Source organism: Amblyraja radiata, chromosome 4, assembly GCF_010909765.2.
Source record: "Amblyraja radiata isolate CabotCenter1 chromosome 4, sAmbRad1.1.pri, whole genome shotgun sequence".
Taxonomy (NCBI): Eukaryota; Metazoa; Chordata; class Chondrichthyes; order Rajiformes; family Rajidae; genus Amblyraja; species Amblyraja radiata.
Genome location: NC_045959.1, coordinates 29,804,484 through 29,821,732, shown reverse-complemented (window position 1 = coordinate 29,821,732; position 17,249 = coordinate 29,804,484). Strand labels below are relative to the sequence as shown.

General features: G+C 42.1%; 1 protein-coding gene across 2 annotated transcripts in view; it reads right to left on the bottom strand.

The window, feature by feature from the left end:
* The window catches only part of sdha (succinate dehydrogenase complex flavoprotein subunit A), a 64,006-nt gene that overhangs the window by 7,982 nt on the left and 38,775 nt on the right, over positions 1-17,249 (bottom strand). For both annotated transcript variants that reach the window (XM_033019171.1, XM_033019172.1), the window contains exons 8-12: positions 15,643-15,811; positions 12,510-12,705; positions 9,270-9,441; positions 7,488-7,606; positions 722-833 (exon numbers count right to left, since the gene is read on the bottom strand). In XM_033019171.1, the coding sequence (XP_032875062.1) occupies positions 722-833; positions 7,488-7,606; positions 9,270-9,441; positions 12,510-12,705; positions 15,643-15,811 (768 nt within the window). The remainder of the gene's footprint in view (positions 1-721; positions 834-7,487; positions 7,607-9,269; positions 9,442-12,509; positions 12,706-15,642; positions 15,812-17,249) is intronic.

Below are 17,249 nucleotides of genomic sequence, written 5' to 3'. Positions count from 1 at the left end.
AACCCAATTTAAATTCAAAGCACAGGGCAGGCAGATGATTCATCCATCTAGAACACTAGCCCGGTTTTCTCTACCCACTGGACATTTCCTGCAACTCGACATTTTGCAGTCTCTGTTGTTCTTTAAATTAACTTTCTCTAATTGCCTTCATTTCAAAGTGTTTATCTTCCTTTGCTCGTGTTATTTCTAATTCCCACATTAAGCTATCAACTATTCCTTTTCTCCAGAGATGCTGTCTGACCCGCTGAGTTACTCAGCTTTTTGTGTCTATCTTCGGTTTAAACCAGCATCTGCAGTTCCTTCCTACACATATTAACTAGATGAGTTAATCTACAATTTATCTCCTTGGAAAACTTGGTCTCAACCTAATGGATAATATACCATACCCTCCCTGTAACTTAACTGTTTCTCTCTTTCTTGCTTCTGACAAAGTAAAATTCAACTGATTGCAATAAGAAACAATAATGGTTCTCTTTCCAAGGATGACAGTTTCCAGAATTACCCTTTTTTTTCCATCTGAAACTTAACCCTTTGGTTACTACACTGAAATAATTCTTGGAATGAAGTGGCAATTTATTCAATGTATCAAAAAATATCGTCATCCATTTGTCCAAAAAGTCAATGGTCTGAAACGTTAACTATGTGTCTCTCCACAAAGATGTTATCTCATTAATCAAGTAGTATTTCCAGCATTTTTCATTATTTTAGGAAGAATATTTACCTCTGTCAAATGTCTTGATGTCACTCAAGGAATCATACAACTCGCCCAACTTTTCACAGCCTTCTTTTAGCACAGGCCCTGTGCGGAACACAGCTGCGTGACTTTGCATGCACTGTTAAAGGTAGGAATTAAATGCAACATCAGTCTCCAGTATATCTCTTTAATGACCAGTGCAGGTTACTTGTTCTACACACCCTTTCAATCTCTTGGGAAAATTCCAGATTGTAAACAAATTGGAAGATTGTATGCAAAGGATGTATTGCGCTATTGAAGACATTTTTTATCACCGATTTATAATTATTAATTTCCAGATTAAATTCACACTGAACCATTGACATGCATCCTTTCAGCACTACATTCATATTGATTGACATAATAAACTGACAAACAGTGCTAAGGAAGCCAAAGCTTCCGGCCGGCGCGGTTTTAAATTGCCGCGGACTTGCTAGCACCCGCCGGGGGCTCCAACATCAAGACCCGGAGCAGGGCCTTACATCGCCCGGCGTGGCTTTAAATGGCCGCGGACTTGCTAGCGCCCGCCGAGGGCTTTGACTTTGACATCGGGAGAAGAATGGAGAGCAGGGGAGAGACAAGACTTTGCCTTCCATCACAGTGAGGAGGAGATTCACTGTGATGGATGTTTGTGTAAATTGTGTTGGTGTGTATCTTGGTTCTTTTCTTGTATGACTGCAGAAACTAAATTTCACCTCATGTGAGGTTCAAATGACAAATAAATGGTATTGTATTGTATTGTATATTGTATTGTATTAACTCCAAGGTAAAATATAAGAGTTTATCAAGAAAATGTCCATTGGTAACTGTACTTTCTCCAGCAAAGTGCAGTATCCAATTGTATAACAAAACCATCAGTAGATACACCACATTAGAGCCTGAAAGCAAAATATGATTTACAGCAACTCCTGACGTGGGCCAAGAGGATCACATCTGAAAGAGAAGTAGCGATATGACACTGCACTAAACCCAAGGAAACGTGCATGATAGACAAAGCTTTTGCCTTGTAATCCCAAACCACCGAAGAGCGAAGAAAGTATTGGGGAACAGACCATGCGGGTGGCTGCCAGATAAAGGATTGTAATGGTGAGGTGGAAATAATTCAGTGGCCAAGAGAGAAATTGGGGAAATCCATAAGCATGAATGGTGTGGATGGAAGAGGTAACATTGAAATTCAGCTATTGAGCGCCATCTGTACTGGGCCATTAATCCATAAACCAGTTCAATTCCCACCGTGGCAGATCGTGGATAATGAAGAAAGAACAATAAACGACAACAATGTCCACATCTCAACAACAAATAAATACATTTCTGTCAGCACAGTGAAGCAGCTGGTAGAGCTTCTGCCTCACAGCAGGAGTGACCCAGGTGCTGTCCATGTGGAGTTTGTACGTTCTCCAGGTGAGTTTCTTCTGGATGCTGCAGTTTGCTCTCACGTCCCAAACAAGTATGGGCTTGTAGATTAATTGGTCTTTTAAATATTTTTCAAAATGCCCAAAAAGTGTAGGGAGTGGATGAGAAAGTGGCAGAGGATAGGACTAGTGCGAATGGGTGATCAATGGTCATTGTGGACTCAGTAGGCCAAAGGACTGTTTCCATACTGTATCTGGGGATAGGAGCTTTAACGCCATACCACTGGCTAAGTAAATCCTGCTTCGAGTTGGAGTGGGATTTTCTGGCAATTGACATGACATAAATATTTTAGGTCTTTTCACATTATTGTGTAAGTCAAGGTTACTCTGTGCGTGGAGGTATAAATAATAATTTCAGACCAGTGATTTCTTCTACAATTATAACCTTCCAAAACCAAATGTTTGGGCATCGTTATTTTTAAAGTTATGGACTGACCACTATAAATCTTTCATTCTGTATTATATTGAAATATAACTGTTCGCAGACACGTGAGGACATAGAATTATAACTTGTTATTCTGATGTACCCCCAGGATTGCAGTTTGGTCCATTGTAACAACATTTTTTTTAAACTTTAAATGCAGTACTAGTAATTAACAAAAAAGTAAAAAAGGACTAACAAATGTGTGTCTTTGTCACGTGTGATACACATTACAAACATGAACTATTTATTCTCATGTATTTTTATCAGAATAATACTGGGGCCTATGTGGTTAAATTGAGATTAGGTTGCATAAACTACCCTCCTTTTCCTAACGTTTAGAAGATTAAGAGATATCTGACACAGAGAAAATAATTTGTCTGGTGAGAATAAATAACAGGGGGACTTGAAATTAGAGTGAGGTCGCTCAGGAGTAAACATTTACTCACAGAAGGTAATCAACCAAATCCCTTTTCTTAAATAGCTAGAATGTTTATGAAATGGGTAGAAAGATTTTATCAAAATTATATGTTGACTACATTATCACATTATTGGATCAAGTAGGGATTTATTCCCCCTAATTTGAAACTAATAGATACTCTCATTGAAGTTTTAGGATATTAAAGGCAACCGGGAAAACAGATTGAGCTACGCTTTACTCAGCAATCTACAGCTAGGAGTCCTAAAACTAGAACCAGCTCCATCATCAATGATAGACGCAAAATACCAGAGTAACTGAGCGGGACAGGCAGCATCTCTGGAGAGAAGGAATGGGTGACGTTTCTGAAGAAGGGTCACCATTCCTTCTCTCCAGAGATGCTGCCTGTTCTGCTGAGTTACTCCAGCTTTTTGTGTCTATCTTCGGTTTAAACCAGCATCTGTAATTCCTTCCTACACATCTATCATCAGTGATGCTGACTAATGCTTCTATACCCAGAAAATGGTAGATATTAGAAATATATTTTGTACACAGCATCTGGTGCTGAGCGAACGTAATTTTTCGTTCGCTAGATCTACTCGGGAGGATTTAAACTTGAGAGGCAGGGCGGTGGGGAAAAAAAGGGGTAGCTCAGAAATTAGGAGTGATGAGAAGATAGAGGTTAGGACTAGTAAATTTCAAAGGAATGACAGGCAAGGAGAGGTGAAGGAATATGGTGATGCTGATGGGCTGAAGTGTGTTTATTTCAATGTAAGTATTGTGAAGAAAGCAGATGAACCTACAGCCAGGATTGATGCTTGGGTCTATGTGGTCATTGTGCAAATGTAGTTACGGGAGTGACTTGGTTGGTAGCTCAATTTTCAATGTATCGATGTTTCAGGCGTGAATCAAGAGGGAGGCAAAGGAGGTGTAGTAGTTGTGCTAGTAATTAGGGCAATTGTCACTGCAGCACTCAGAGAGGACATACTGGTGGGTTCACCAGTGGAGCCGTATACATGAAGCTTAGAAATAAGAAAGGTGTAAGGCAGGAGGCTGAGGGGAGATCTTATAGAGGTGTAAGTGATCATGAGGAGAATAGATATGGTGAATACACAGTCTTTTACCCAGAGTATAGAAGTAGGGAGGTCATGTTGCAGTTGCATAAAACGTTGGTGAGGCCACATTTAGAGTATTGTGCTCAGTTCTGGGCAGCGTGGTATTGTAAAGATGTTGTCAAGCTGGTAAGGTTTCAGAGATTTACGACGATGTTGCCAGGACTAGAGGGTCTGAGCTACAGGCGGAGTTTGAGTAGGCTGGGACTCTATTCATTGGAGCGCAGGAGGATGAGGGGTGATCTTATACAGGTGTATAAAATCAATTAAGGACTCGATTGGGTAGATGCAAAGAGTTTCTTGCCCAGAGAAGATGAATCGAGGACCAGAGGTTATAGGTTTAAGGTGAAGGGGAAAAGATTTAATAGGAATCTGAGGGGTAACTTTTTCACACAAAGGATAGTGGGTGTATGGAACAAGCTGCCACAGGAGGTAGTTGAGGCAAGGAATATCCCAACATTTAAGAAACAGTTATAGACAGGTACGTGGCCAGGACAGGTTTGGAGTGATATGAACTAAATGCTGCCAGGTGGAACAAGTGTCGAGTTCAAGTTCAAGTGAGTTTATTGTCATGTGTCCCTGTATAGGACAATGAAATTCTTGCTTTGCTTAAGCACACAGAAAATAGTAGGCATTTACTACTGGGCCAATTTGGTTGATGTGGGCAAGTCGGAACGAAGGACCTGTTTCCACACTGTATCACTCGATGACTATGAGTAGGGGAATCAAGAACCAGAGCACATAGATTTTACAGTGAGAGGGAAAAGATTCAACAGGAACCCGAGGGACAGCTTTTTCACACAGAGAGTGGTGGGTATATGGAGCAAGCTACCAGAGGAGGTAGTTGAGGCAGGTTCCATATCAACATTCACAAGACATTTGAACAGGTACATGGAGAGGAAAGGTTTAGAAAGATACTAGACCAAGTGGGACCCGTTGGGCCCCGTTCCCCCAACGCAATATTCCACCACTCACCCGTTCCCCCAAGGCAACCCCTTCCCCCACTGCATTATTCCACCACTCACCCATAGTTCCCAACTGCACAGGCGCGACTCATTTCCCCTCATCCCCCAGCACTCCCTCCCCCTCCTCTTCACCTACTTCTTCTTTCCCCTCTCCTCCTCCCCCACTCCCTCCCTCCCTCTCTCTCCTTTCCCCTACGCTCAGTCACTCCCTCCCTCCCTGTACAACCACTCTCCCCTCCCTACCCCCCTCCTTCCTACCCCCCTCCTTCCTACCCCCCTCCCTCTATCTCCCTGCTTCCCCATTTCTCATCTCTCCCCTATCCCACTCCCCAACTAAACACAATGTTTAAATAACATTTCTCCTCCTCCCCTCCCCTACTCCCTCCCTCTCCTTAGAATAATGTAACAAATCTCTCATTGCACTGGGAGTCCTGTCATTTGTTAACATGGTAATGGGCAGGGAAAGTTTTAAAGTGAAAAGTTTGGTGTTTTAAAAGTGATTTTTTTAAAGTTTAAAATGTGAATAAATTGTAAAATATAACGTCATTCTGAAAGGAATGCTGCTGTGTATTTGAAAACGGAGTTTTTTCTTTTATGTAAATGAGATCCCATTGTGGGGTTGAACACTGCTGATGGGCAGTTTATGTTAATGAGATCCCATTGTGACATCATACGCTGCTGCCTGCCAGTGCAAGGTTTGTCAAACTGGATTTTGTAAAGTTTAAAATGTGAATAAATTGTAAAATATACCATCAATCTGAACAAAACCTGATACACCACACCCCAGGACAATGGCGAGTAAGGTAGGCCAACATTTATAGTGCTATCGTGTACCGTTTTGGTGGAATTTCAGGATCATCTGGACAGACAGGCAAGCAGACAGACATAGAAACAAACATATGAGAGTTTTAGTAATATAATATAGATTGGACAAAGACAGATGGGACTAGTGTTGATGAGACATCATGGTAGACATGGGCAAGTTAGGCCAAAGGACCCTTTCCATGCTGAATGCTGTTTCCATCTCTGTTGTCAGCAGAGTTCCACTCAGACCATGACACTCTGCCCAATTGGTCAGAGCACCATGTGCTGCTCTGTAATATGATCTGGCTGCCCCTCAAAACATCTCTGGCCTTTTTACAAAATAAAATTCTGCTCTTTCCAAATAATTATATTTAAATACACATGTAGCTGTTGTTTCGATAAACAGATTATGTATTGCAATGTGAATAAAATCACAGGTAATGTAGTGTAAGAATGCAAAACTTCGGCTTTTAATCTCACTTTACTCTTTTTGCACTTGATTCGAGTTCCATGGGTTAATTCTGTTCAGACCAAAATCGTGGAGCTTACTATTGAATGTGTAAATGTGAAAGTGCTGAACCAATCATCATTTTAATTTTTCATAACTAATTCTAGTGGTACAGTGGCAGAACAGTAGAGATGCTACTGCCTCGCAGCTCCAGAGACCTGGGTTCAATCCTGACCTTGGGTGCTGTCTGTGTGGAAACTGTACGTTCTCCCTGTGACCGCGTGGGTTTTCTCCGGGTGCTCCGGTTTCCTCTCACATTTCAAAGTCATACAGATTTGCAGGTTAATTGTCTTTTGTAAATTGCCCCAGGTGTGTAGGAATTAGAACTAGTGTACAGGTGATCGATGGTCAGTGTGGACTCGGTGGGCCGAAGACCCTGTTTTGGTCTGCGTGGACTCAGTGGGTCGAAGACCCTGTTTCCACGCTTTATCCCTAAACTAAACTAAAACTAAACATCTACTCCTGGAAAGCTTCAAGAGGTACTGAGTCATGCAGATTGGAATATTAGTCAACAGTTTCCCCAAAAGGAGGCAGTGGCAAAACCTTGATATATTGCTCTAAAGGGAATTGATGATTCCTTGATGGTGAAGCAGTATAGATGATCATGGAACATCTATCACAATTAATAAGCTGGCAGCCAAACCCAATTATGCCTTCACTACCATGAACACCTACTCTCCATCAAAGATTGTGATTTAAGAAAGCCGGATATTTTCAGGACATGTATGAAAGGCAGGTTAAAAAAAATATTAACATATAAAGATAAAAGTATGGAGGAAGGAAGCCACTGAGCATTAAGGGCATCCTTCATTCGGATACACATTGCTACTTTTTTTTGGACAGTGCAACCCAGAACCATTAACTACACTTCCATCTAAGTCTTGTGTCCACTTGCAGATGTACAGTAACATCAGGTCGGAGACAGAAGGAATTATGAACCCCAATGTGTTACCCAATCTTTAATGATATTATGGGAATATTTTGTATATTAGTTTGATGAACTGAATTTATTTAAACATAGTAAACCCTTACTTTCAATAATTAACTTGCGCATTCCAGAAACTTAAAAATCTAGTATTTGAATAAATCTCGAATGCTGCTTTTATTCCCTCACCTTCTGCATGTTCAGTCGGAGTTCAGATGTGCGAGTACTTCCATCGGCAAACCGCAGATGGTCAAGGTTTGCCACCGACTCTTCTCCAGCATTTGGGTCAATAGGTGAAAGAGCTTCCCCTGGATTTGGAGCAATAAATAACAGGACCTCAGCCTCCAAAACAGATTGTCAAAGTACCGAACTCAATTCTGCTGGGAAGATACTTGACAGAAATTCGTCATAAAAAAAACGAAATCTATATTATTGTAGTTAGAGTGTCATTTCACATTCTAACAAAAAAAATGTATTAAGAGCACAAGAAAACTGACCTTTTTGTAATGTTAGAACGGAAAAGGCCCAAAAATGGAGGTTGCAACAATAAAGTCAGAGCATTCTCATATCAAGCGTTAGAACGTTGTGCATTCAAACGTGGCCATTATTGAACCTAGTCCGCAAGCTCAGTGCTGTAATGTGAAAGGATTGGACCTGCTGTTCGGGTTTATTGTAACTTGTTTTCTAGCTTAGAACATTATTTGAAAAGCAGTAAGCTTTCTTAATATCCTCAATCAACAACAGTTGGCCTGATTCCTTGCTAATATGATCCCTGCTGAAAGAATGTTGGCTGCTATGCCAGCCTATGTAATAATGAATATCCTTCAGAAGTGACGCTCTGATGAAAAAGTCAGAGTTGAAAGACAATATAGTTTCTATTCAGTCTGCTTGCAACCCTGAATATAGCAATAGATTGCCACACTTTAACAAAATATACGGTACCTAGAATGGTGGCAAGAAATCCTGTTCACTGCGTTGGGGAAGAATGGATGGCAGGAGACAGTGAGAAAGTGGCACGGTGGTAATAAGTTGGATGCAGGGAGTGGGGTTTGCTGTTGCTCGTTTGTTTTGCTGTGTAATCGTTGGATGCAAACTTCGCCCCCTTTCGGTCCCAATGACACCCCTCTCTGTCACGACACAAGCTTGAATGCCCCTCAAACAAACAATTGATGCTAATTAAACTTTTGAAGCTTTGAAAGACTCCATAAACTGCTCGGTCAGGAGGAACAGGACTGAAAAGTCCTGTCGTGAGTTCGGTCTAGGCAATAAACCATTGCTTTTGGATTTCAACAATGAAAAGTATAGAACTCTTGTTTTGAGGCAATGTTAGAAATAATCACCATAAACACATTCTTCTCCAAGATTCCTGTTACCAATTTTAACCCTCTAAGCCTCAGCACCTTATGGTGTAATTTCCTGAACCAACTGGAGAGAACATTTTTTAACTTACTGTAGAGGACTAGATAAGTACAGGTTGCAAAAAAATGACATTTTCTATGAACCGTTTGGGGCTCAGTTACCTCAATAATATTTAGCAAAGAAAAATACTGGACATCTACACATTGATATACAACTGGTATTCAAATTTAAGATGAACACAAAAAGCTGGTGTAACTCAGCAGGACAGGCAGCAACTCTGGAGAGAAGGATTGGGTGATGTTTCGGGTCAAGACCCTTCTTCAGTCTGAAGCCTTCAGTTCTTCAGTCTGCAGAAGGGTCTCGACCCAAAACGTCACCTATTCTTTCTACCCAGAGATGCTGCCTGACCTGCACAGTTAGTCCAGCTTTTTGTGTCTATCTTCGGTTTAAACCAGCATCTGCAGTTCCTTCTTACAATGATATTCAAATTTGAACTTATGGAAAACAAAAGCGTAGGATCAAGAACAGATTTTTACGTTGATTAATTAGATCAAATTTGGTGCAAAGCTGGGCACTCTGGAACAACACTGCAAAACTAGTTGGAAAGCTTACCGGGCTTGGACACTTCTGTTATGGTTAGGGCACAGGCACGGCCGAACACCACCAAGTCGAGGAGGGAATTTGCTCCCAGCCGATTAGCACCATGAACAGAAGCACTGGCAGCTTCACCACAAGCATAGAGTCCAGGCACAACCACATCTTTACCATTTACATGGTTAATCGCCTGCAAGATGTAAATTTTCCACTTAAACATTATGTACTATCTTGAATTAGAGATTTCCCTTAAGATAAGTAGTTTTTACAAAAACTGCATGCTCAATGAACATCTAAAGGAGCAGTTCATGTGGCAAGCTATGCAAACAATTAACTGGTCTATGTGGTGTTATATATGTCGCTGCAACCATTTTCTCAACATGAAATCCTCTGTAAATATAACATGTTACAAATTTTGAAGAACATTGAGATTCATACTGTTCACAATAGGCCGCACACTAAAATGATCTCGCTGAAGAGGAATAGTGGTGCATTCCTCGTTTTGCGACTTTATGGTTAATCCCAAACTTGAGTCATAATTATTAATATCAATAAGACTGACAACCAAGGCATTAACTGTTGGCAGAAGGAACTGCAGATGCTAGTTCCAAAAAAGAAAGGAATGCTGGAGTAACTCCACGAGTCAGGCATTATTGATGATGGACAGATGGAGCCAGGTCGGAGTGGGGGAGGAATGGAATTTAGAGAGAATGTTAGATAAATGATAGATGAACGCAGACAAATAAAGCGTGAGAGGAGGGTGAAGGTGGAGACTATTATGAAGGTGAAATAAGCAGAAACAGAGGTCACCAGTATAAAGTAGCATCTGCAGTCCCTTCCTGCACATTTTCCCCTGCTGGACCCATTGTTTCTACCAGTTTAGTTTAGTTTAGTTTATGGATACAGTATGGAAACAGGTCCTTTGGCTCACTGAGTCCGCGCCGACCAACAATCACCCCGTACACTAGTTCCATCCTACAGTCTAGGGACAAGTTACCAAAACGAATTAACCTACACATCTTTGGAATGTGGGCGGAAACTGGAACAGCCGGAGAAAACCCACATGGTCACAGAAAGAATGTGCCAACTCCGTGCCAACAGCACCCATAGTGAGGATCAAAACCAGGTCTCTGATGCTGCAAGGCAGCAACTCTACTGCTGCGCCATCCAAAACTTGCTCTTGCCCCACTGTGAACACATCTCCTCATATCTTGATTCTATCGTATCTCTCTTTGTCAGTGCATTCCCATCTATTTATGGCACACTTTGCATTACCTCCACCATTTGTACAACTTCTGGAATACCCAGCCCTCCAACCTCACCTTCACTATGAACGTGAGGATTTTATACACATTTCATCCCACATCAGGAAGGTCTTAAAACCCTCTGCTTCTTTCTGCAACAAACAGCCACTGGTTACCCTCCACCAACACTCTCATCACCTGGCTAAAGTTGTTTTTACCTGTCACAACTTCTGTTTTGACTCCTTTCATTTCCTACAAATCAAAGGTGTAGTCATGGGCCGTTACAAGAGCCCTAACTACATCTACCTTTTCATTGGCTGTGTGGAACAGCCTATTCCAATCTTCCTCTGGTACCACTCCCTAATTCTTTCTGTTACATCGATGTCTGCTTCCTACAACAATGCAGTACATGTCAATGTTGTCATCTTTGCTACTAGCTTACCACCTGCTTCTAAATTCACAGACCATTTCTGACACCTCTCTATTTTGTAGATTTCTCCATCTCAGGAAACTTACTATCCACTGATATTTACTATAAACTAAACAACCCCCACAGTTACCTAGACTATATCTCTTCCCACCCTGTCTCTTGTAATGATGTCATCCTTTTCTTAAAAACAAACTGCTTGAGAAGCTCAGTCGGTTAGGCAACATCTGTGGAGGGAAATGGATAGAAGATGTTGAGTTGAGACACTCTCAGTTCCAGAATCTGCAATCTCTTCTGGCTGCCATCCACGTTAACCAGTTTCTCCACCTCCACCACATCTGCTGTGAAGATGAGGCTTTTCATTCCAAGACATCTGAAATTACTCCCTTTATCAGCAAGTGCGGTTTCCTTTCCACTGCCGTTAATCTTCCACATCTGTCCCTCCCCGACCTCTGGCACTTTCCCCTGCAATGCAGGAGGTGCAACAATTGTTCTTACACCTCCACTACCATCCAGAGATCCAATTTGTCCTTCCAGGTGAGACAGAGATTCAAGGGCACATCTTCCAACCTCATATGCTGCCTTTTGTGCTTCCAATGAGGCCAATGACTAAGCTCAGAATAGAAAACCAATTCCCAAAGCATCTATGCTCAGTCTACAATTGTCATCGCAAGCTCCCGATTGCATGAAGTTTAAACTCCCCTTCCCATTTCCAAAACAACCTGTTTGACCTTTGCCTTCCCCACTGCCAGTGTGTGGCCCAAAGCACATATTCCACCTGGGGTAGTCTACAACTAAAAATATCCATTGACTTGGCCTCCACAGCCCTCTTATTTACAGTTGTTTCGGCATGGGATCCTATTTAGACTAAAGAAGGGTGTCAACCCGAAACATCACCTGTCCACAGACCGCTGAGTGTCTCCTTCACTTTGTTTAACAGAGCATCATTGCATAAGTGTCAATAGAAGCAACTGCTTGTCAATTCCAATAAACTCCCGCAGTTGAAAAAGCGGCTGTGTTTTTCAGTAACAAGTATCTGATTACTGTCGGAAGGTAACATGGGAATGGTCCGTTTCTCTTTCCCCTCACCTTCACCGCCCCCCTCCCCAATACAACGTTTTTATTTCTGCCTGCCGATTTCTGAAGTTACTTTTAAGTCGTTTATGTTACAGATCAAAATATTGTTATAGTCAAAGTGGCCAGCACAATACAAATGGTGTCCTCCAATTCTCATCACTTGTATTATCTCGAATTCAAGTTATACCCAGAAAATTTTTAAGCAATAGATAAATAATGACTAAGAAACCCAGAAGTCTCTTGATGGCCTTGAAAAATTGCAGATAGATCATTATCAAGGAGTGCTGAGAGGCTGATTAATTTCTCATCAAAAACATCTGTAACAATTCATCGTATTGCATTATAGTACTAGGAAAACATGAACATTGCTTCTGCCACAGAGACCAGCTTTGATCCCCTTCCTGAGGCTAAAGATACCTGGATCCATGCCCTCTCCCAACCTGAGAATCCAAGCCTGATATTTATAAAATCCGTATCAAAACTAAAATCAGTGCAATGGATTGTCATTACCTGCCCTCTATAGTTGGTGGGGAGACCTCCCATATTGTAATGCACAGTGGGAAGAACTGGTATAGGCTCTTTGGTGACATCCACACCAGCAAAAATCATGGCAGTTTCTGAAATACCAGGCAGTCGCATTGCCAGTTGCGCAGGGGGCAGATGGTGCAGTTGCAGGTGAACATGATCTTTTTCGGGGCCACATCCTCTGTTAGAATAAAAAGTAAACAACGATGATCACAAGAAAAGACACCAGGGAAATGACTGGATCTTTTAGAGCCCTGCACCCAACTGTGTGTGTGTTATAGAGTCGGGTTGGGTACCAAGAAGTTATATTGCCAGACTACCTACATTACAATCAAGCAGGTTCTTTAAAAGCAAGTTCGTTCTTTGAGTTGGATAATCACTGCGGTTGCACAAAACAATGGTTAGACCTTATTTTGAGTGTTGTGTATAGTTCTGCTCGAAACAGTAAGGCTGTGGTAGCAATAGCGAGAAAGTGCAGAAGACATTCATCAAGCTGTTGTGTGGAATGGAGGGCAGTAGTTATAGGAGAGATTGCATAACCTGGGTGTATTCTCACTGGAACATAGGAAGCTGAGGGATGACCATAGATATTTAAACAAATCTGAGGGGCATTGATAGGAGAGATAGATTTTTTTTCCATAGCAGCACAGACTGGAACAAGAAAGCTCAGATTTAAGATAAAAGGAGAGAAATTTAAAGGATATCTGTGGTCAGTTTTTTCACAGAATGGGTGGAGAATATCTGGAACAATGTGCCTAAGAAGATAGTGTAGCAGACAGTATTACAATGTTTAATGTGCATTTGGTATGTACATGGATAGGAAAAGAGAAGTACATGGACCTATTGCAGGGAAATGGGATTAGCACAGATAGGCATCACAGTGAGCACGAATGAGATGGGCCAGAAGAGCCAGTTTCTGTGCTGTATATTTCTATGATTCTAGATCAATAATTCATCTAATTGTTCATAGTCATAGAGCCATACAGCATGGAAACAGGCCCTTTGGCCAAATCTGGAGTCCAAGCCCTGCTTGATACTGCTGCTCCACCTTGTGACCTTGTGTTCTCTCTCAGTGAGGAATAAATCTGTCACTATATTAAAGTCTGCAGCCCATGAGCTGAGTGACAATCTCTCCCAGAGTTGGTGGTGATAAATTGCTGCAATTCAACCAAAGGTCCAGGCCAGGACATTGGCCCTAAGCTGGCAGCAGGAGCCTTGACAGCTGAACCCAAAATCCAGGCTAATGCGTGGGTAATGCAGGTAGCAACATTGCTTCTGCCACAGAGGCCAGTTTTGATCCCCTTCCTGAGGAGAAAGATACCTGGATTCATGCCCTCTCCCAACCTGATGAACACGTCGTACTGGAAATGTTGCCTGACCTACTGAGTCATGACCTTCCAGTATTTAGTGATTTTCTTCCAGATTTCCTGCATGTTCACTTTAAAAAATGTTTTTATCAAGTATTACACTTAGCATAGATAGACGATAACATAAACCTATTCAGCTTAACAAATGAGCTATCTGTGACCTTGTTCCACCCTATCCGCTCCATATACGTCCTAGATCAATTCTTCTATTTGCTCTTGAGAATACTGCTCTTTTTCAAACATTTATAATTCTCTAAGCTCAAAACATCCTGGCAATAGCTTGTGGTACAAAAATATAACTAAACTCTGCCCTCTTGAGGATAATCAAAAATCAGCATTTTAAAACCATTCATCCCAACCCTAGTCTTGCATAAACCAGGAAAATCGAGGTGGAATGAAACATTACTTTGCAACATTTAATGTACTGCTCAAGGAAAAGATGATGTTCCAGAATTCAGATTACTATCTAAATGGCGTCAAGTTGGGAAAAGCGGAAATACAACGTGATCTGGGGGTCCTTGTACATCAGTCTATGAAAGTAAGCATGCAGGTACAGCAGGCAGTGAAGAAAGCGAATGGCATGTTGGCCTTTATAACACGAGGAATCGAATATAGGAACAATGAGGTCCTTCTGCAATTGTACAGAGCCCTAATGAGACCACACCTGGAGTATTGTGTGCAGTTTTGGTCCCCTAATTTGAGGAAGGACATTCTTGCTATTGAGGGAGTGCAGCGTAGGTTTACAAGGTTAATTCCCGCGATGGCGGGACCGTCATATGCTGAGAGAATGATGCAGCTGGGCTTGTACACTCTGGAGTTTAGAAGGATGAGAGGGGATCGTATTGAAACGTATAAGATTGTTAAGGGTTTGGACACGCTGGAGGCAGGAAACATGTTCCCAATGTTGGGGGAGTCCAGAACCAGGGGCCACAGTTTAAGAATAAGGAGTAAGCCAGTTAGAACGGAGACGAGGAAACACTTTTTCATCACAGAGATGGTGAGTCTGTGGAATTCTCTGCCACAGAGGGCGGTGGAGGCAGGTTCTCTGGATGCTTTCAAGAGAGAGCTAGATAGGGCTTTTAAAAATAGCGGAGTCAGGGGATATGGGAGAAGGCAGGAACGGGGTACTGATTTGGGATGATCAGCCATGATCAAATTGAATGGCGGTGCTGCCTCGAAGGGCCAAATGGCCTACTCCTGCACCTATTGTCTATTGTCTAATGCAAATGTGTGGGCAAGCCAGGTATTTCTTTTAAGTTTAGTTTTAAGATACAGTGCAGAAACAGACCCTTTGGCCCACCGAGTCCACACCGACCAGCGATCCCCACACATTACCACTACCCTACACACCCAAAGGACAAATTTACATTTATACCAAGCCAATTAACTTACAAATCTGTACATCTTTGGACTATGGGAGGAAACCGAAGATCTCTGAGAAAACCCACGCAGGTCACGGGGAGAACGTACAAACTCCGTACATACAGGATTGAACCTGGGTCTCTGGCATTGTAAGGCAGTAGCTTTACCAACATGCCACCGTGCTGCCCTTCTAAGGAAGAAGACATTCTAGATAGTTATTGCCTGATTATTGTCTAAATGTGTCTTGTTTATGAGAGATGTGTTTTCCATTGGCTCTTAGGTGTAGATTGCCCCTTACAGCAGGGTGAAGCGGATGTAGGATGAAAGATAAAGTGCAAGTCCTATTCTCACAAAAACAGAGTGCACAAGACTTAAGGTCAAATTCTTACCGTCCTTCACGAATTTCGATCGTAATGGATCGTGAAACAACATCTCTTGAAGCCAGATCTTTCGCAACAGGAGCGTAACGCTCCATAAATCTCTCTCCCTCACCGTTGATGAGAATTCCACCCTCACCACGACATCCTTCAGTAATGAGACAACCAGCACCATAGATTCCTGATTAGGGAAGAGGAAGGGTGGAGAAAGCTAGCCAGGTGGTGAGTGCAGGGCAGGGAAAATAAACCTGCCTTTCAGGTACATCCAAATCTAACACGTCTAAGGTCAACATTTATATGATCTGATAAGATCACCCCACAAATAATCCATAGACAGCAGAAATATAGAGACAGCTGCATTCTCTCTAACAAACTCATCTCATTTTTGCTTTTAATCATTCCCCTTGGCTCAATAGGGCCATCCTTCATGCGCCACAAGACTATGGGTTTTGCTCCGACAGAGTATTGAGTAAAGAAGTTGGGACGTCATGTTGAAGTTGTACAAGACGTTGGTGAGGCCGCATTTAGAATAATGTATTCAGTTCTGGGCACCATGTTATAGGAAAGATATCGTCAGGTGGAAACGGTACAGAGAAGGTTTATGAGGTTTATGAGGTTTAAGAAAGGTTTATGAGGGTTGTCAGGACTCGAGGGCCTGAGCTATAGGAAGAGGATGATCAGGCTAGAACTCTCTTCCTTGAAGTACAGGAGGATGAGGAGTGATCTTACAGCGTGTACAAAATCATGAGAGGAATACATTGGGTAAACGCAGAATCTCTTGCCCAGAGTAGGAGGCTCGAGAACCAGGGGGCATAGGTTTAAGGTGATTTCATAGGAACCCGGGGGGTAACTTTTTGTTTAAAAACACAAATGGTGGTGGATTTATGGAACAAGCTGCTGGAGGAGGTTGTTAAGACAGGAACTATCACAATGTTTAAGAAACATTTAGTCAGGTACATGGATAGGATAGATTTAGTGGGATATGGGCCAAATGCAGGCATATGGAACTAGAGGGATATCTTGGTCAGTGCGGGCAAGTTAGGCCACACAGTATGACTCTAATTCTCAATTATTTGGTCTTTGGATTATTTATCTATGCCCATGTTAAATATAATGAATAATCGGATCCCACCCTCCTTGGTGGAAGAGGAATTCAATGATTCACTACTGTCAGAGGAAATCACTACATAACTGAGTCTTAAATCGCCAAACTCTTACATTGTACCTATGTCCCCATGTTCGTGACATCCCAACATACATCCTGTCAACACCCCTTGGGATCATAAAACGGTTGAATAAGGTCAACCCTCATTCTTCTAAACTTCTAATACAGACTTTAACTGCCTGGCGGCTCTTGACAGGACAACCTATTCATCCCAGGAAGAAATTGTGGGGCACCTGGCAAAAGGAGCCATGGGAAAGATGCAGGAAGACCGCAGGTGGCTAGTGTTGTGCTTCCAGTCATAGACCTATATAGTAGAGAAACAGGCCCTTTGGCCCAATCTGCCTACACTGACCAAATTGACATTCTGGGGTAGTCCCATTTGCCAGTCTTTGGCCCATATCCCTCTAAACCCATCATATTCATATATATGCCAAAGTCTCTTTTAAAAGTTGTA